The following is a 21,522-nucleotide window of genomic DNA, read 5'->3' as shown; positions in this document are numbered from 1 at the left end:
GTAGCTAGCTAATGTCAGTACATAGAACTAAATTCAAAATGGGTCATTCATTTGATGATCTGTGGATTGCATCGTTTTCACCTTTTTCACCAATGATGGAGAATGTCTCTATGCCTAAAAATTTCGGCGCGCGCTCTGCGCGCGCATATATTGCATGTGTCACTCTTCCGGGCTAAGCCCCGGATGTGTCAAAATCCTAGAGACGCCCCTGCCGAGCGCAGTCTAAGCTCAGCGCAGCTTCGCCACGCCAACAGGGCGTGGACCAGGTCCATTTCGCAAGATTGGTGGGCCGCGCAGTCAGACTTAGACCAGCGCAACCCCTCCCCTCGTCCCTCCCACCGGCGCAAACGGCGAAGAGGGAGGAGACAGGGCGGGAGGGAGACAGGAGGAGGAGGAGAGAAAGGCGTGGAGTGGGTTTGACACAGCCAAGTCAGATCTTCACCAATCAAATGAGCTCCTCTCCTCACCTTTAACTGCGCGGAGGGCGATGCGCGCTGCAAGTTTGTCATTTTATACTTGGACTGGACGGAGGAGACAGCGACGCCAGAGGCCGAACCTCTCCCAGGAGGAAACAGCTGTTTCCCCGGAGGTCCGAGCTCAGAGTGACCAATAATGAGTTTACTAATAATAATACAAATATCCTTAATCAGGTTTGATCTGATACACTGAGAACCCCTGCCCAATGAAAGAAACAACAACTAATAAACTAATAAAGAAACTCACATGTATTCAAACCCTGTGTAAGCGAGGTGTAATCACAACATAAACAAACACCATGCATAACGGATGAAATCAGCGTAAAGGACGCTCTCTCTCTCTCTCTCTGTCCTCCTCTCTCTCTCTCTCCGTCCGTCTCTTTTTTTCTCTTTTTTTTCTGTGATAGAGAGTATACTGTAGTAGGCTATATACTGACTATCTGATACAGAGGCTGTTGTGGTGGACTAAGAGAGATGAAGATTTGTGTTTTGTTTTTCATTACGGCTGCCTAATGCGCTAATGAATTAATAAGTAAATAAATAAATAAAGCGATCATCACAAGGGCAGAGTGGTATCTCAACACGGCAGCGACATGCAGTCATCCACCCTCAGTCCTGCTTTTGGGACATCCACAGCTGCTTTTCAGTGCCAGTTCGTCCCTGCTGTGTTAATTCAGCTGCCGACAGCCTTTGATCTCTGCTTTGATCTGACGTCAGATGTGACGGGACAATCTATATAGATATAAATTCACTGTTGATTCCATTAGTTGCATTAAATAGTGGTTATTGTGGATATTTATTCCATTGAAATGTGTCTGGAACTGTGGAGATCTGCCTGTGAGGTCTTGGTGACGTGCGTGCACTGCAGGTCAGTCAGTCAAACTTCCACTGCACCTGCTGCGCTCCGCCCTGCGCTGAGAGTAGACCTGGTTGGAGGTGGCGAGCTTTCAGCGCAACCTCGGCGAGACATTTTCGCACAAAACTTCCACTGCACCAAGCTGAATCTGTGACGCCTCCCCCTGCTGCGCGGCCACGCCTATCTCAGCGCAGCGTGATCTACAAATCTCCCAATCTGACTTTGCGCTAGGCTGCGCTGGTCGAAACTTGCATTAGACCGGCTGCACTACCTTGCGCCACCTGCGCTGCGCCAGCAAACTAGGGCCCTCTATTTCTAAATTTCCTAGTGAGTGATGATGTAGCTACTTATGTAAAAGCCTCTTGTTTGCTGTTTTTTTTTCATATGTCCGTTACATAGCTATATAAACAATATCTACAATATACATGTTGTTTCCCCCACATCAAAAATATAGACCCTTTGAACAAGTTTTTATAATTTTTTTTTATTTTTCACTTTGCAGATTATTTAATATCTCTTATTTAAATTACAACATTGCACATACATTTTTCATATGACAAAACATAACTCCATTTTTATTTACAATTCACAAATCATCAGTGGCAGAAGAACTGGTGGTGGAGGTTTAAGCAGGTCCAACTTTGGAGACTTCAGTCACTGACGATGTCGTCGATGACTCCTCTTCACCTCCACCCATTCCCAGCATGCCCAACATGGCCGACCGGAACTGAAACAGGGAAAAGAAAATATATTACTTGTGGTTATTAAAATCTGCACAGATTGTTTTTGGAACATGGAAAGTCACTGCTCTTTATTTACCAACATCATCATCATAACCGAGAGCATGAAGCCCAAATGCCACCTGTAATATTTAAAAGGAAACTTCGGGAAATAGCTGTTCTCAGCAAGTCTCATTGGAAACATCTTTTTTTTGTGAACCTAGTGTGCACATCGGACTGTGAAGACAATAAGGTGAGGCAAATCAGACGGATATACGTTTTCCCTGAGAGTAAAAGGGGCCTCTGCCGGCCCCTTATACTGGCATATGTATGCATTGCAAATGAGTAAAATGTATTATTATTACTACACCTGACTCAACAAAAAATGTAATTATTAAAAGTTATTATATAATATGTATTCATGTTGAGACAGTTTATATAAATGACTTTTTTTTCTGATGAGGCTCCTTCAGTCATTGTCCCTCAAATCAGATCTTCACTATCCCAACACCTAACGGACCTGTTTGTTAAAGACGACGTAGATAATAGGGTTGTAGACGGCAGAGGCCTTCGAGAAGCAGGAGGGTATGGTGGCCAATCTCAGGTCGAACGGTTGCCCTCGGTTGTTCACCACCCACAGGGCGAAGGAGGCGTAAGGCATCCAGCAGACCAGGAAGCCCATCACCATGACAACCACCATCCTGGTCACCTCCCTCTCTGCCTTCTGGGTGGAGGCCGACTCAGCTTGGGCCTTCGCTGCCTGTTGATGGAGAAACACAGAATCCCGTGGTAAGTACGAGGGACGCACACTCAGGTCTATGAAATCAGTTGAGATGTTATTTACGCCTCTTAAAGTCTACCTAAACCACACTGAATGCAGCTGGCAACTTGAGACATGTTCCTACTGGTTACAGACAAAATCCATGCCATTAACAGAAGCTAATGAATTAAGTGTGCCAGTCAATGCTTGTTTGTTTGTATATGAACGATTTTATTTGGACGAGCATCTGCCAATGGGAGCCAAATAAAGAATTCAGAATTCTCACCAACTACATTTAAGCTTTAATCTAATTTTATTTTTTTTTGCCTCACCATTTTCAGTGTGATGAGCAGCTGTGCGTAGCAGAAGACAATGGTGATGAAGGGAACAGAAAAGCAGAAGCCAAAAAGGAACATCACGTAGGATTCATTGTTGTATTTGTTGTTTGTGGTGTACCAGTCTGGACCACAGGAGCACTGCAGGCCCTCTGGGATATACCTGGAGAGATCAGCATGATGGCATTAAGATTAGGTACCGACTTCCTGGCTGAGAGATTAATTTCAGTGTGAACATTAGTTCCTGTCTCTTACCTGCTCCATCCAACCAGTGGAGGAACTGAGGCAATCATTGCAAACACCCAGGTGAATACACAGCAGGCTATGGCGTGGTCGGGCTTGAATATAAAGTTTCCAAGTGGTTTACAGATGACCAGCCATCTTTCAAAAGCTACCACAGCCAGAGACCACAGGCTTACCATACCTGGAATGATACAGAGTAAAACATTTTTACTTCAACTTTGTTTTGTTTGTTTATTTCCCTTGTTTCTTTTTTTTCAGCTTAACCCAAGTATCTCTCACATCTGGTTCTAAAGTTCAACTTACCACCAAGTGTTGCCAGAAAACCTTCAATCTTGCATGCAAGTGGTCCAAAGACGAAATATCTGTTTGCAAAAGAGCAGCAGGCGGTAAAGGAGCCCACACAGGACACGAGGAGGTTTGCCACTGCCAAGTTAACCAGGATGTAGTTGAGGTGGGACCGGAGCTTTTTGTGTTGAGCAGTGCATGCGATGGTGAGGACGTTGATGCCAGTGCCAACCACAAATACAAAGAACATAAATGCCGCCATGCCATAGAAAACTGCGGAGCCCCCTAGATGATCCTGGGGAACCAGGAAAGGGCTGAGTGCTGTGATGTTGTTGGTATCCAGTTCGATGGGTATCCAGAAGTCTTCTGGCAGCTCAGTACCACGATTTCCCTTCATTTTGTTTGTTTTTGTAGGACTATTGATGAAATGTTATACTTGCTAAAGTATAGTAGGATTTACCTATATAACATATAAAAGAATAAAGTATAAAAGTTTTAAGTGGCAGACAAGATCACTGAAGTGATCACGTCCTGAGCATTTCTCATGTCGGTCTGTTGTGAAAGACTGACTTTTATAAATGGCCTGACCTCATCCCAATTACAAGTCTAATTGATAACATAATTAATTGATTGCTTGTTTATTTATGTTGCCATTAAGAGGTTTAAGGGTTTGCTTCCAAAGAGGTCACGAGGAGTCATGAACGTTTAGCATATTGATCATGTGTTGCATGGTGCAATTATGTCACAATGGAAAATACAGAAAACACATGTTTTCACATAAAAGTGTGTGTTAATTGTGTAATTGTTGGAAATCGAGTGTTGATGCCTGTTGCTCAAGATACATAAGAAGTCAGTATAAAGACAAAGATCTAAATAATGAATGTAAATGCTTAAATTACCTACACTGTGGTGTTGAACATTTAGTAAGAAATTTAAGATTTTGTCAAGAGCAGAAATGCTCCATACAGGCGTCTAAACCAAGGAACAAAACATATATCCATCCTCCAGCTCTACGTGTCGGCAATTTTGGGTCAGTAATCCATCCTATGTGTATGTCTTTGAACCCAGAGAGAGCCCACACAATCATGTGGAGCACATTCCACACAGAAAGGGCTCCCAGCCGCTGGGAATTGAACCCAGAACTGTCTTGCTGAGAAGCAACAGCGTTAACCTCTGCACATGTCGTCCTTGCAGTGCACCTGTCTTCGATATACATGACCATTTGTTCTTATCATCAAAACCCAATTAGACAGGTTAATCCCACTTTCTTAAAGAAGAGCACAGCAGGTCCTTCCCTGCTAATCTGGTTTCCATTAACATTAAATCTGATAATCTCATGCGCTGTAGCCCTTTGTAATCCACTCTACCAGTTTAACTCAAGCTTTGTGTTACCTTTTTGGCATTTTGCCTCCTCCCTGAACGTTAGAGGTGCATAAGACATTGGAAGTGCAGCAGAAGGTTGTGACTCTGTCGTTCCCAAAAAAGCAATACAGAGAAGGATATCATCACCATCACCATTATCACCAAGGGAGGCAGGTTAGAGATATTACAGAGACCAGGGGGTGGATGTGATCTGAATCAATAAAATATTTGCTTTTAGTTGCATGACAATCAAAAACGTCAACAAAACATCAATATTAAACAGGGTACTGCTGGATGCTTTGAAATTAACAGTTTGTTTTTATTTTTCATATTTTTATATTTGCTGTGCAAAAGAAATGTGTTAATCATTTTCTATAGGAATAAAGTGCAGTATCTATTAATAGATATTTACAATACACAATTGATCAGTTCCCCGTGCAGCAGTATTTTGACAGTAAAAAGAAAACAGTGTGGATGTTTGGTCTAAGCAGGCCCGACTTTGGAGACTTCGGTCACTGATGATGTCGTCGACGAATCTTCATCATCACCTCCGCCCATACCCAACATCTTCATCATGCATGAGCGGAACTGAAAGACATCAGAAGAGAGTACACCTTTAGAAACTGTTTCAATGAGGTAATTCAATCCAAATTAGCAGTTTGATTGCTATAAATCACAGACCTTGCCCTTACAACAGAAACAACCATAAACTGTGGTTCCTGAGAACATCATTAACCTTTCAAGCCTCTAAAGTGTAGTTTACTGCTGAGCTGTCCTGCCGGTAACTGTAATGTGTTTGTACGACATTCAACAGACCTGTTTGTTGAGTAACACATAGATAACGGGGTTGTAGACTGCAGAGGTCTTTGAAAAGACGGATGGTATGGAAGCAAATCTCAGGTCGAATGGTTGCCCTCGGTTGTTCACAACCCACAGGGCGAACGAGGCGTATGGCAGCCAGCAGACCAAGAAGCCCATCACCATGACAACCACCATCCTGGTCACCTCCCTCTCTGCCTTCTGGGTGGAGGCCGACTCAGCTTGGGCCTTCGCTGCCTGTTGATGGAAAGAGGTGAGTTGTGTCTCGCGCCAGTCATCGGACCAAAAAGTAAAAATGCTCCTTCAAATGTTTTTCCTCACCATTTTCAGTACGATGAGCAGCTGACCGTAGCAGAAGACCATGGTACCAAGAGGAACAGCGAAGCAGAAGCAGAAAAGGAACATCACGTAGGATTCATTGTTGTATTTGTTGTTTGATGTGTACCAGTCTGGACCACAGGAGCACTGCAGGCCCTCCGGGATATACCTGGAGAGATAATCATCGTAAGAGCGATGACTGTATGTAAATCAAGCTTTGTTTGAATAAATATTTCTGGAAACCGAATTAGGCCTTTATCTCTTTTTCTTTCTTACTGTTTTACACAAAAGACTAGGCTACATACTGTTTCTACACCTCACACAACAATCATAGTGTCCTGAGTGTCACTTGTCTCCCAGAAACACTATAATAATGAGTGTAAATGTGACAAACCTGCTCCATCCAACCAGTGGAGGACCTGATGCAATCAGTGCAATCACCCAGGTGAATGCACAGCAGGCTATGGCGTGGTCAGGCTTGAAAATAAAGTTTCCAAGTGGTTTACAGATGACCAGCCATCTTTCAAAAGCTACCACAGCCAGAGACCACAGGCTTACCATACCTGGAATGACACAGAGTAAAACATGTTCTTACTTATATGTTGTTTTTGGTAGTTTGTTTTTATCACTTTTTTTAGCCTACTTGTTAAAACCCATTTATCATCTCATATATGATTCAAATTCATCTTACCACCAAGTGTGACCATAAAACCTTCAATCTTGCATGCAAGTGGTCCAAAGATGAAATATTTGTTTGCAAAGGTGCAGCAGGCGGTAAAGGAGCCAATACAGGACACAATGAGGTTCGCCACAGCCAGATTCAACAGGATGTAGTTGAGGTGGGACCGGAGCTTCTTGTATTGAGCAGTGCAGGCAATTGTAAGCACATTGATGAAAGTGCCCACAACAAATATAAAAAACATGTATATGGACATTGCATAGAAGGTGACTGAGCTTGCTAGATGGTCCTGGGGAACGAGGAAAGGGCTGAGTGATGTGATGTTGTCCGTATCCAGAGCGATGGGGATGTAGAAGTCCTCTGGAAGCTCTTGAACACGGCCGTGCTTCATTTTCGAGCTGTATGTAGCCTATATTAAAAAAATAAAAAGTAAAAATCAATATTTGCTTCTCATGTGATGATCGACACACAGTGTCTCTTGCAGTTGCACTTGAGACAGTCCATAAACAGAGGACTAGGAGCACATATATAAGGCTGTGTGATTTAACATATAATTAATTGGATGACTGAATAATTGATTGCTTTATCTAATTAGCAAAAACAAACTCAAGCTCTAATGAATGCAATTAGAACAATTACAAAAACGATGAAGGAACAACAAACGTGTACAGTAAGACAACAGACACACAGAAGCTAAAACAAGATTTCAGGATGTTATTCATTAGGATTTGGCACTGGTAATAGGTACAACAGCAGCTGACCTAACAGCTGTGTTTGAACCTGTATGCAGGATAAAGCAATTCCGGCCTCAGAAGATGCTGAAGAGCTCTTTTCCAAAACGCGATAAATAGTAGGGAGGTTAAGCGACTTTTGACTTCAAGTCATGATGCAAAGGTCCCCTTTGGCATGGAAGTACCTTAGGGTCATACAAATAAATCTATCCAAAGACACAAGTGAGATCACACTTTGTATCTGAAATAAACACGTTTTTAAAATGCCTTTTTTTAATTGAGAAAACGCATGTTAAAAGCACATTCCATTTAGAATGTCCATATAAACTACAATGTTTTCAGCTCCTGGATGTTATCTACAGCTTATTTGTGACATGATTGCAATATTTCAGGATTGTTTCTGAGTTTGAATGATGAACAGGGATCTAATGCCTTTCAATCTGTAGGGTGGACTGACATAGGAAGCCTAAAGTCCAGTCATGACATTCCATTATGGCTAATTTGAAATAAGAAATAAAGATACTGTAACATCATGAGATAGATAAGATGAGCATTAACAAGCATTCACAAAAGTAAAAATCTACCAAAAATAATGAAGCTTACCAGTTTCTCAGTATTACTCTGAGAGAGGATCTTAGCCAGCTGTACTGCGCTGGTGAAATAAGTCAGTCCTAATCATATGCTTTATGTGAGAGCTGCAAACCTAAACTTCCCTATATGTACATAAAAGCTGAACATTGCTTATTAAGGGCGCTCTACACTAACATTTGTTAGTTTACTTTAGGAGCACAATGTAAAATGTTTTCAGTAGCAGGTTATATAAGCCTTAAATAATGTACAGGGTCCAATGTGACCTATTTTTACATTTGAGAACAGTAAAAACATTTTTCCTTTGACCTTAAGTTGACTTCTAATATGACCCAGAATGGGTCATACATGTAAATTCAACTTTTTTAAATCAACATACACAAGCAGTAACTAGTTCTAGGTAGGCCTATATTTTGACCAACACAATATTTGGCTAATTGGTCGTTCCTGACACTACTGTGATATGAATTAGCTACACCTTATTATTTAACTACTTGTAGGCTATAATTATTGCACTCCGTCTGATGTTCAACAAATCAGTATCAGTATAGTTTTATTAATGTTTTTACATTAATAAAACCCAATATCCTGTCACACAAGCAGCTGCATGTTGTCTCAGAAGCTGTAGATCGCATCCAGGAGCTGAAGGCATCAGGGGATCTGCTTTTAACATGTGTTTTCTCAATTAAAAAAAGGCATTTTAAAAACGTGTTTATTTTGGATACAAAGTGTGATCTCACTTGTGTCTTTGGATAGATTTATTTGTATGACCCTAAGGTACTTCCATGCCAAAGGGGATCTTTGCATCATGACTTGAATTCAAAGGCCTATTTTTTGGGCTTAACCTCCCTACTAAAACGCCAAATTAAAAAAAAACGAGTTTGTCACGCCATTTTGCTGTGTACCTACTGAGCCTATTCACTGCTCCATCAACGTCTCACGTCAAATCGCTACATTTCCCTGTTTAAAAGGCACCGCGCCCGCCCGCAACGCCGGGTGTCCTCCGTATCAACGATCGTTTTTTTTTTTTTTTTTTTTTTTTTTACAGCAAAGACGGATTTTTGTTTACAGCAACATGTGCTCACGTCATGATAACGTCTGTCTTTTGACTATTAAACCTTCCATAGTCCAGTTCTCTTTGTTTAATATGTCAAGAGACTTTTGGTAAAGTAGGCTAACCATGGACAGACCAGTAGCCTACATCATTACGCCGTCGACGCCACGCATTTTTGAATATTAACAAAATGGGTTAAAAAATGTCATTTTCTGGAAAACTAGTAAAAAGGATTTATAGCGTTTTGGAAAAGAGCTCTTCTACTGTTTTCCTCAATGATCTTCTTTCTTTCTTTCTTCTTCCGAGGAAATCCTACTTCCCATGCATAATCAATGAAAAAAACTTCACAGAAATGTTCAGCCCCATGCCAGATTCCTACTTTAAAAAGCCCACTTTTAAAACATTTGACTGTAAACAGTAGGCTAGCTATCATCCAATTCTTGCTAAACACATTTTCAATCTTCCTGAAAAAGATTTACAATATTTTGGAGTCGTGGTTGATGAAGTTTGGCAAATATCAGAATTTTATCTCAAAAACTGAATTTTCTAGAACATTTTGAATTCTGTTTTCATGGGAACAACTGCAGTCAATGTAAGAGTGGTATTTTTAAACATGATTCAAAACACTTATCGTTAAAAACAAATCACCAACATTTCCATGATGCAATTTATGTATTAGAAGAATTTTGTTTAGATGACAGAATTTCTGACATTTTGTCAATTTTTTTAATCTGCCTTGACAATTGCTGCCCGGCCGGTTACCCTGAGTCTATTTGAGAAGCCACACACTACACCTCACTTCCAGTCAATTAGCTCAGTGAGTTAGGAGCTGGTTCTTGGTGTCAGAGGATGTGGGTTCAAGCCCCAGCAAGGGCGATGATTATAACACATCTAAATGCCAGATGTCCTCAACTAACACAAGACAATTAGTTCTGAAACTGGTTTGAATCCTACTTAAAGGACAGGGACTACTTTGTGTCTATAGGCAACTACACATCTGAGCAAACAAAAATTACACGTGGGGTTCCCCAAGGCTCCATTCTAGGGCCTCTTCTGTTTTATATCTACATGCTTCCCCTAGCCCAGATTATGGAAAGCAACAAAATAAGTTACCGTAACTATGCAGATGACACACAAATCTACATAACCATATCACCAGGGGACTATGGTCCCATACAAACACTGTGTACCTGCATTGAATCAATGACTGGATGTGCCAGAATTTTCTTCAGTTAAACAAAGACAAAACTTAGGTCATTCCTTTTTGGTGCCACTGCAGAATGACTAAAAGTTAGCAGCCAACTTCAATCAGTAATGCTAAAACCACAGACCAAGCCAGAAGTGTAGTCATGGACTCAGACCTGAATCTGAACAACCGCATTAAGACCATAACAAAGTCAGCCTACTATCATCAAAAACATATCAAGGATAAAAGGACTCATGTCTCAGCAGGACTTGGAAAAACGTGTCCATGCATTTACGTATCTTTAGTAGGCTTGACTATTGTAATGGTGTCTTTACAGGTCTCACTAAAAAGTCCATTAGACAGCTGCAGCTGATTAAAAACGCTGCCGCTCAAGTCCTCACTAACACCAAGAAAGTGGACCATATCACCCCAGTCCTCAGATCTCTGCACTGGCTTCCAGTTTCTCACAGAATAGATTTCAAAATACTGCTGATGGTTTACAAAGCTTTAAATGGTTTAGGGCCAAAATACATCTCTGACCTCCTACTCAACTATGAGCCGTCCAGACCTCTCAGATCATCTGATACTGGTCTTCTGTCTATACCTAGAGTCAGAGGTAAACAAGGTGAGGCAGCATTTAGTTTCTATGCACCCACTATCTGGAACAAACTCCCAGAAACCTGCAGGTCTGCCAGAACCCTCAGTGCCTTTAAATCAACAGTGAAGACTTTCATGTTTGCTGACGCCTTTCATTAACTGCACTGTAACATTATTCTGTTATCTTATATCTTTTTTTCTGTCTCCCTTTCTGTTTTACTTCTTTTTATACCTGTTTTAATTCTTTCTCTTGTCTGTTTTTAAAAAATGTTTGCTTTTTATGTTCTCATTTTGCTAATATGTAAAGCACCTTGAGTTGTCTTGTTGCGGAAATGTGCTATACAAATAAACTTGCCTTTGCCTTTGATGGTGGCGTTACAGCATGCATCTAAATTTCAAAACTTTGAAAATAAATTCATAACAGATCAACTATGTGCTATGGCTTTGCAACTTTCACTTTAAAGTTCCCTAATTTTGTCTATAAAAAATGGACTGGTCCCGACCATTGCTGCGCAGCAGCTACTTTGTATCTGCTACCATTGATGTTTTAAATGAATGTTGCTGATGATTTCATTGTCTGGGTTATTCTAGGCCTAAAACGTTAATTTTTCTGTGCCATGACTTTACAGAACTATTATGCTTGGAAAATACTTTATTGTTGCAATTTGTTCATATTTTAGATTAAAAATAACATGTTCTTAGAAAATGAAACTTTATTGAGCCATCAATTTGGCAATTTTGTTCATGTTAATAAAATTTCAAGCCTCACAGAAGTGTTCATTCCCATTATGTGTCGAAGGGGTAGTGCTGTATTATGATGTCAAAAACTTGTTTTTCTATGATTTAAACTGCAATAGAGTGTATAATGTGTGTTATATAGTTAAACAGAATACAGGTGAATTAAATGTCAGAAAAGAAATCAAAGACATTTTGCTGTTCCAAAAATGGATGTTTCTGTAGACTGACCTGTCTATCATTGTGTTTATTGCGCACTTGATTGCCCCCCAAGGATAATAAAGGTTACCTTGACTTATCAGATCATTATGATAGAGACACAATCTCAGGTTAAAATGAATAATTCTTAGTAGAAAGTACAACGAGAAATACACAGTCACATACTGTACATGCAGTGACATAAAGATGGATGTATGAGGAAACTGTTTGGCTGAGTCTAGTCTCTCAGTGTCCAAGCTGACTCCATTGATCCAATGATCCAATGATGATCCAATCTGCAAGGAAGGACATTGTTTTGGAATCAGCTAATCCTCTCATCAGCGCTCTTACGTCTGCTAATCACATTCACACAGTCCCTGCGTAACCTCCTTGCTCTCAGTATTAGGGTGGATGATCTCTTACCTTCGTTATTGTATCAGGATCAAGAAGGGATTACCCCATGAGGAGTCTGGAACCATGTACAGACCATTTTTTTCACATCATCATAGGATGCTGTTGGGTTGTAGAGACAGCAGCCAAGTAGTGGCAGATATGTCACAGTAAGTGAGGAATATTCTCATTTATTTTGCAAAAACTAGAAATGAATTACTTCCTGCTCTGTACATCATCTTTAAAGGATGTGAAGAAAACTTTCTACTGGACACAAATGCAAATAAATAGTAAATCACAATCATTTATATCAGACAGGCTTTATTGATTAATGATGTAATAATAAAGTACCTATAAAGTTAAAAAAATAAGACTAAATGGATCATATGATACAGTATATTTGTCCTGCCTCAGGCTCTAAGTTTGATTTATAGTTGTATTTGGCGCCCCCTAGCAGTGGTTTTGTTCTAAGCAGGAAATAGTCTGTCCCTTTAATTTATGTCATGTGACTTATGATGAGCAGCCATTTTGTTTTCTCTTGCAAGCTAAGGATCGGGCGTGCTTCATCTGCTGCCATCATCTTCTTTGCGCTTGTGAACGCATCGTCTGTAAGTTGATAATTGTTATGTATATAAAGTGCAAGTGCATTGTTATAATTTAATATGTTTATCTCAGAAATTCATGTAACACGAAGTATTTAAAAATCATAATTTAGCATATGTAGCATAGCAGTTAGCTAGCGGTTAGCTACATCGTTGGTTGAACAGCTCTGTAAATTTAAGTTGTTAATGTATTTTATTTTGGTGTTTTTCTACAGTTTCACTCTGTGTGAGTGCAGCTAAGGCATCTTATTAAAGAGTATTACGAAGATGACTCCTGACTCCGGCACTTACTAGAGTTTGGCTTGCTGTTGAATCATGTCCCGCATGATGAGAACAGTATAGTGAAAAGACGATAATCCTACAAGCAAAGAGAGCTTCGTGGCAGTAAACAGCATACAGATCCTGCATCATGTACAAAGAAGGTGAATCAGAGACCCCGGCAGCAGATAGTGGGGCCATCGCCGCTACAGCAGAAACTTTAAAGGATCTCAAGTCAGAGACTGGCTCAAGACATTCCAGTACATCGCGACAGTCGCGTCGATCTGGGTCATCAACCGTTGCAGCAGCCGCCAAAGCACGCGCACATGCTGAAGCTTCGAGAACACGAGCACAATTTAAACAGAGGGAATTAGCAATCAAACTCGACAAAATTAAACTGGACATGTCTCATCAGCTCGACCAGGCTAAATTAGAGGCAGACTTAGATGTGTTACATCACGAGACAGAGGCAGCCGCTGCTCAGGCTCAGGCTGAAGTACTAGAAGCGGTAGTGGAAGGAGAGTTTGAAGAACAGTTTCAGAGAAAATCAAGCCGTGCTGTCTCACCACAAAGCAGGATGGAGCGTACAAGAGACTATGCAATAGCACAAGCTCGTTTCTCTGAAAGGGCAAAACCAATTTCAGAACGCTCATACAAAAGAGAGCCGTCACTTGAAAACCGTCCCTATTCAGCTAATAAACCGCTCGTTTCTACAGAGCCTGCTTTCCAAGAAAATATCTCACCATACCCAAATCCAGCTAAGCAGGATCCATTCAGCCCCCATCCACATCAACACAGACATGGGGATGCTCCTCAGGCGGGTTCATACTCAGCACCTTATCACCAGCCCGAAGCTCGAGATATGTTAGACTTCGCTAGATTTCTAGCACGTCGTGAACTCGTTAATACAGGTCTTGTGAAGTTCGACGACAGACCAGAGACTTTCAGGGCATGGAAGTCAGCTTTCACCAACGCTATTCATGGCCTTGATCTTAGAGCTGGGGAGGAACTGGATCTACTCACAAAATGGTTGGGCAGAGAATCATCAGAGCATGTGAGGAGAATCCGGTCCGTCCATGTGTCTGACCCCCTTGCAGCTCTGAGAATGGCTTGGACTAGGTTAGCTGAGTGTTATGGCGCACCCGAGATGATTGAAAACGCACTTTTCAAGAAGTTAGACGCCTTTCCTAAAATCTCCAATAGAGATTACGGCAAACTTAGAGAATTAGGAGACCTGCTCATGGAACTGGAAGCAGCCAAAAGTGACGGATACTTGCCGGGACTGGGATATTTGGACACCGCAAGAGGGATCAATCCGATAGTGGAAAAGCTGCCTTACTATCTACAGGAGAGGTGGATTTCACAGGGCACAAAGTACAAGGAGGAACACCACGACATGTTCCCTCCATTCTGGTATTTCACCAGCTTTGTCTGCCAGGAGGCAAAGGCAAGAAACGATCCCAGTTTCAATATCCTCAGCAGCAGTAACCCTACGAGAAGCGACAGATTTACACCAAAATACGACAGTCCGAGAAAGCCTATTGTAATCAATAAAACGGACGTCTTCCCCCAAAAACCTTACAATACAAATCCGATTCCCAAAGAAAATGACCCCGGTAAACACTGCCCCATTCATAACAAGCCTCACCCCTTGAGGAAATGTCGAGGCTTTAGGATGAAGACCATAGAGGAGCGGAGAGCTTACCTGAAGGACAATGGCATCTGTTTCAGGTGCTGTGCATCTTCCTCTCACCTGGCACGTAATTGCAATGTGGCGGTTAAGTGTACAGAGTGCGACAGTGAAAACCACAGCACCGCCCTGCATCCAGGTCCACCGCCTTCAGTCTCTCAAGCACCCAGCCTCTCTACAGGCCATGGCGGGGAGGAAGAAGACTCGTCTCCATTACCATCTGTGAACAGTGCATGTACAGAGGTCTGTGGGAAAGGTTTTACAGCCAGGTCTTGTTCGAAGATTTGTTTGGTCCAGGTCTATCCAAATGGCAAGCGGGAGAACGCTGTGAAGATGTACGCAATGCTCGACGATCAGAGCAACCGATCATTGGCCAAGTCGGACTTCTTCGAGCATTTTCACATCGACGATGAAGCATCTCCTTACTCACTGAAGACCTGTGCCGGCAGCAAAGACATGGTTGGCAGAAGAGCCATTGGTTACCAGATAGAGCCTGTACATGGAGGACTCTGTCTGTCGCTCCCTACGCTGATAGAGTGTAACGAAATACCGGACAATAGATCCGAGATACCTACACCCGAGGCAGCCCGTTACCATCCACACCTCAAGTCCGTTGCCCCACAGATCCCGGAACTGGACGAGGAAGCTCAAATCCTCCTGCTGTTAGGCCGTGACATCTTGAGGGTCCACAAGGTAAGGAAACGTGTGAATGGACCTCACGACGCCCCCTTCGCACTCAAGTTGGATCTGGGTTGGGTTCTGGTGGGCGACGTATGTTTGGGCAACTCTCACGTGCCAACGGTGCAATGCTTCAAAACCAGTGTATTAGAGAATGGCCGGCCTTCCATCTTCACACCCTGCGAGAACCATGTCCATCTGAAAGAGAAGCTGAGCATCAGAGACGACAAACAGCATGGATTTCATCATGCCCTCAGATGGGACTCGACAGATGGAACAGATGCAGACCAACTTGGACACTCGGTGTTTGAGCAAACAGGAAACGACAATGAACTTGCTCTCTCCATAGAGGATAAGGTCTTCTTGGACACTATGGGAAAGGAAATCTTCCAAGACGAGGCCAACAGCTGGGTGGCTCCCCTTCCCTTTAGACACCCGAGACCTCCTCTCCCCAATAACAGAGAGCAAGCGCTCAATCGTCTCCTCTCCCTACGACGTACCCTGCAAAAGAAGCCGAAAATGAAACAACAGTTTATTGATTTCATTCAGAAAATATTTGACAACGATCAGGCTGAGCTAGCGCCTCCTTTAGCGGAGGGTCAGGAACGCTGGTATCTGCCATCATTTGGGGTTTACCACCCGAGAAAGCCTGACCAAATTAGAGTCGTTTTCGATTCTAGTGCGCAGTATCAGGGTCTTTCTCTCAACAGCGTCCTCCTAACCGGTCCCGACTTGAACAACAGTCTCCTGGGTGTTTTGGTCCGGTTCAGAAAGGAGCCAGTTGCGATAACAGCGGATATCCAACAAATGTTCCATTGTTTCACAGTAAGGGAGGACCACAGGGACTATCTGAGGTTCCTATGGTTCCGTGACAATGACCTGGACAAGGACATCTTGGAATATAGGATGAAGGTCCACGTATTCGGAAATAGTCCATCCCCGGCGGTGGCTATCTACGGACTAAGGCGTGCGGCAAGAGAAGGTGAACCCGAATACGGAACCGACACCCGCAGGTTCGTAGAACGCGACTTCTACATGGACGACGGTCTTAAGTCGCTACCTACCGCAGAAGACACGATTGATCTGCTACGGAGAACCCAGGCTTCACTAGCAGATTCAAACTTGAGGTTGCATAAAATTGCATCCAACAGTGCAGCGGTGCTCTCGGCATTCCCTCCGGAAGATTGTGCCAAAGGCATCAAGGATCTTGATCTTGAAGAAGACGCTACGCCCATTCAGCGTAGTCTTGGTCTGTGCTGGGAGATCACAACGGACACGTTTACCTTCCAGACATCAAGCAGTGACAAACCATTCACGAGACGTGGAGTACTTTCAACAGTCAATGGTCTATACGATCCTATCGGCTTTGCAGCCCCAGTCACAATACAAGGGAGACTCCTGTTGAGAGAACTCTCCAAAGAAGTAGACGACTGGGACACTCCACTCCCGGCAGAGAAGTGCAGGGAGTGGGAAGCATGGAGAGACTCCCTTAACGATCTGCAACAGCTTCACGTTCGCCGAACATACAGTTCAGAATCTCTCTCGAAGGCAAAACGTACTGAACTGTGTCTTTTCTCTGATGCCTCTACCAAGGCTATTGGTGCGGTAGCATACCTGAGAACCATCAGTGAGGATGGGAAGTGTGACGTCGGTTTCGTTCTGGGAAAGGCGAAGCTAACACCTCAAAATGAGCCTACCATCCCTAGGCTCGAATTGTGTGCAGCCGTGTTAGCTGTTGAGATGTCAGATTTCATACTGCACGAGATGGATTTCAAGCCGGATGAGGTGCGCTTTTACTGTGACAGTAAAGTTGTATTAGGTTACATATACAATGAGAGCAAACGCTTTTATGTATATGTGCACAATAGGATCCAGAGAATCAGACAGTCAACGAGGCCCGAGCAATGGCATTATGTGCCCTCGGAGCTCAACCCAGCGGACCACGCTTCGAGGTCCGTTTCGGCGCTTCAACTTCAGGACACAAGTTGGCTCACAGGCCCGGACTTCCTCTATAAACCAGCTGTGTGTCATCCTACAATACAAGCTCCTTTTGAGTTGGTAAGTCCAGAGATAGACCCTGAGGTTCGCACTCAGACCCAAGTCACCGTATCCTCCACTGGTGTGAAAGACAGACAACTTGGTCCAGAACGCTTCGAGCGCTTTTCCTCGTGGGTCAGTTTGCTGAATGGAATCGCTTCACTTATCCATGTGGCTCGCTCTTTCAAGTCCTCTCCTGACAATCGGTCACACAAATGCGCCGGCTGGCACCAGTGTGAACAACCACATCCTCAAGAGGAACTAGTTCAAGCCAAGAATGTAGTTATCCTCTCGGTTCAAAAGTCCGTTTTCTCTGAGGAATACATCGCTCTTACAGAGGGAAGAGACATTCCCAAGAAGAGTTCTTTGTCTGCGTTGAACCCTTTCTTGGACGTCAATGGACTAATAAGAGTTGGCGGTCGCCTGGCACACGCACAACTTAACAGTGAGGAAAAGAATCCTGTTATCTTACCAAGCCGTCACCACATCTCCACCCTAGTGATACGCCACTACCACAACCGAGTCCACCATCAAGGCCGCTTGTTCACCGAGGGAGCCGTGCGCACTGCAGGGTTCTGGCTGGTCGGTGGTAAATCATGTGTAAGCAGTGTTCTTCACAGATGTTTGGTGTGTAGGAAGCTCCGTGGGAAAACTCAAACCCAGCTGATGGCCGACTTACCAGAGGAACGATTGAGTACATCTCCTCCATTCTCATATGTCGGCCTGGACGTGTTTGGTCCTTTTACGGTCTCAGCACGAAGAACTAGAGGAGGGCATGCCCATAGCAAGCGCTGGGCCGTGCTTTTCTCTTGCATGTCCACCAGGGCAGTCCATATTGAAGTTATTGACACCATGGACACTTCAAGTTGCATTAATGCCCTTCGTAGGTTCTTTGCCATCCGAGGACCTGCAAAGCAGTTGCGTTCCGACTGTGGAACAAACTTTGTAGGGGCAAGCAAAGAACTGGGATTCCACAAGATGGCGAAGGAACCTGCGGTACAGAAATACCTCAGAGACGAGTCTTGTACGTGGGAATTCAATCCGCCCCATGCCTCCCACATGGGAGGGGCATGGGAGCGTATGATTGGGCTTGTTCGAAAGATATTGGACTTCCTGTTGATGCAGGTCAAGAACCAACCTCTCTCCCATGAGGTTCTCTGCACATTCATGGCAGAAGTCTGTGCGATAATCAATGCGAGGCCTCTGACTCCCGTGTCCAGCGACCCAGACTCACCCTTGATACTTACACCGGCCATGCTACTCACCCAAAAGGTTGGTGTACCCCCTCCAGTGGGTGTGTTCTCAGAAGGCAACCACTTCAGACAGAACTGGAAATGGGTGCAGAGTCTAGCAGACCAGTTCTGGTATCGCTGGAGACGCGAATATCTTCCCACTCTGCAGACTCGCCGTAAGTGGAGGACAGCACAGCCAGACATTCAGAAGGGAGATCTTGTTTTGATGAAGGATGCTCAAGTGGCGCGCAATGAATGGCCAATGGCAGTTGTCTCAGATGTCGTCAACAGTCCAGATGAGAAGGTGCGCAAGATACAAATCAGGGTTTTCAAGGATGGATCGTGCAAGACATACTTCAGACCAGTCACAGAAGTCGTCCTTCTGTTGTCAAGGAAAGATCAAGATAGTTAAGTAGTTATGACATCTTATAGATGCCAGGCGGGGAGTGTCCTGCCTCAGGCTCTAAGTTTGATTTATAGTTGTATTTGGCGCCCCCTAGCAGTGGTTTTGTTCTAAGCAGGAAATAGTCTGTCCCTTTAATTTATGTCATGTGACTTATGATGAGCAGCCATTTTGTTTTCTCTTGCAAGCTAAGGATCGGGCGTGCTTCATCTGCTGCCATCATCTTCTTTGCGCTTGTGAACGCATCGTCTGTAAGTTGATAATTGTTATGTATATAAAGTGCAAGTGCATTGTTATAATTTAATATGTTTATCTCAGAAATTCATGTAACACGAAGTATTTAAAAATCATAATTTAGCATATGTAGCATAGCAGTTAGCTAGCGGTTAGCTACATCGTTGGTTGAACAGCTCTGTAAATTTAAGTTGTTAATGTATTTTATTTTGGTGTTTTTCTACAGTTTCACTCTGTGTGAGTGCAGCTAAGGCATCTTATTAAAGAGTATTACGAAGATGACTCCTGACTCCGGCACTTACTAGAGTTTGGCTTGCTGTTGAATCATGTCCCGCATGATGAGAACAGTATAATATTTATGTGATGTGTAGTGGTAAAGTATGCAGACACATGCCCTGCTGAATAAGGTCTCCACAGGGGGTTAACTGTGTGACAAAAACCCACCTGGACGAGTGTCAGACCAAAGATCTCAATGGTTCAGTCATGGGTTTTGGGGACTACTGTATGTGTGAAGAGAAAAAAATTAGGAACTTTGATAATGTTATATAAAAAAATTATATAGGCTATCTGAAGCAGTTTGTTGTTCATCAGTAGAACCAACAACATCTTTAGGAATTGTAATAGAGTTACATTGCTAATCATCCCATTCAAGGAAAACTCCACTGAACCATCAACAATAATAAAATATTGACACATTATTGTTTTTCAGAGGGTTAATGAGGCTGTATATTAAACAGCTTGAGGACTTGAGCCAGAATAACTGGTGTTTAAAATACTGTAGGAGGCTAAGAGAACACATGTTTACATGAGGTTACAATGTAAGGTTATAATGTTGCCGGAGGTATTATCACGGAGTAAGAATTTCATTGTACTGTGTGACGCTGTCTTCAATATGACAATAAAGATTTGAAATTGAAATTGAAATTACAAGTAGTAGCTTTATATTTAATTTTTATGTGTTTAATACTTGTGGTATTTTTATGATATGGTCACAACACCAGGAGAAATAGACAGAGCATAGACAAAAGTGTTAATAGGAAAAGTAAATTAGGTTATGCTGTTGCTTAACTGCATTTGGCCAAAAAATCTATTAATCTATACTTTGTGAGACTATTGAACAGTAGAATGGAAACAGCTGATTTCAACAGTGCATTGCAGGGCTGTTAGACATGATGTTAAGATTTATCTATAATAATAAATCAATTCAGACTGTATGGAAACAAAATATATGCTATATGCAAATTGCATTTCCATCGCCCACTAGAAAATTGACTGTGCCAAAGACTGACACACCGATCTATGATAATGCCTTTGGAGGGTAAAAATCCATCTTGTCAAAACCCTCCACGTCCTGCTGCCATAATCCTCGATCTATGTCACTTGTGTGGCTTTATATCATGATCTCTTCAGCCTCTCAAAGTTTGGTCCTCTGGCCGCTCCCTAAGACTCTTACCCAGTGTAAACAATTAGCGGCAGCTCAGAGCAGTGTGGAAGGTCAAGGTGTTTGTCTGAGCTCCACTGACCCGTGCAACCTGCCGCTGTGCTCATGAACACACACACACACACACACACACACTGACTGATTAACTGTGGACCTTTGAAAAAAGCTAAAATTATGTCCTCATTAGTTTACTATGAGATTGATGACCACATTGCTGTATTGCAGCGTATGATTGTCGATTTCTTGCTCTTTTAGACCAGATTCAAATCACTAAAACTTTTGGTGATTAATGAGTATGCTATAAAATGAAAAGTGACATTGCATCCAATCAGCTGCAATGACAGCTAAACTCTTTTGCACTTCTTGGAAATGTCCATCATTTTATCCAATTACGATCTAAATGACGTGGCTGATGAGTCCTAAATCTTTTTAAATACGCTTTGCACAACATCAGGATAAATCCCTCCCCCTGCAGAGGCACAATGAAATGTTTCCACCAACATACAGTTGTTTTTGCATCTCTTGGATGCTCACAAAACTACATCTCAGCCAAATTCTAGCAGAAAACAAGGACATTTTTTGTGTCACATCTTTTGACAATTTTAATAGGCTACAG

General features: G+C 42.7%; 2 protein-coding genes across 2 annotated transcripts; both read right to left on the bottom strand.

The window, feature by feature from the left end:
• Window positions 1-1,957: 1,957 nt before the first annotated feature.
• On the bottom strand, window positions 1,958-4,071 carry LOC310985446 (blue-sensitive opsin-like; the record flags this gene model as incomplete). Its single annotated transcript, XM_083971043.1, has 5 exons — window positions 1,958-2,059; window positions 2,572-2,811; window positions 3,144-3,309; window positions 3,402-3,570; window positions 3,693-4,071. 5 exons carry the CDS (start codon window positions 4,069-4,071, stop codon window positions 1,958-1,960), a joined length of 1,056 nt encoding a protein of 351 aa, XP_083827169.1.
• Window positions 4,072-5,519: 1,448 nt separating this feature from the next.
• LOC310985976 (blue-sensitive opsin-like) lies at window positions 5,520-7,243 on the bottom strand (the record flags this gene model as incomplete). Its single annotated transcript, XM_083971663.1, has 5 exons — window positions 5,520-5,624; window positions 5,853-6,092; window positions 6,177-6,342; window positions 6,568-6,736; window positions 6,865-7,243. The coding sequence occupies 5 exons, from the start codon at window positions 7,241-7,243 to the stop codon at window positions 5,520-5,522; spliced, it is 1,059 nt and encodes a 352-aa protein (XP_083827789.1).
• Between the last annotated feature and the right edge of the window lie 14,279 nt (window positions 7,244-21,522).

The sequence above is a fragment of the Trachurus trachurus genome (assembly GCF_905171665.1).
Source record: "Trachurus trachurus genome assembly, chromosome: 5".
NCBI classification, from domain to species: Eukaryota; Metazoa; Chordata; class Actinopteri; order Carangiformes; family Carangidae; genus Trachurus; species Trachurus trachurus.
This window is presented reverse-complemented; position numbering and strand designations above follow the sequence as displayed.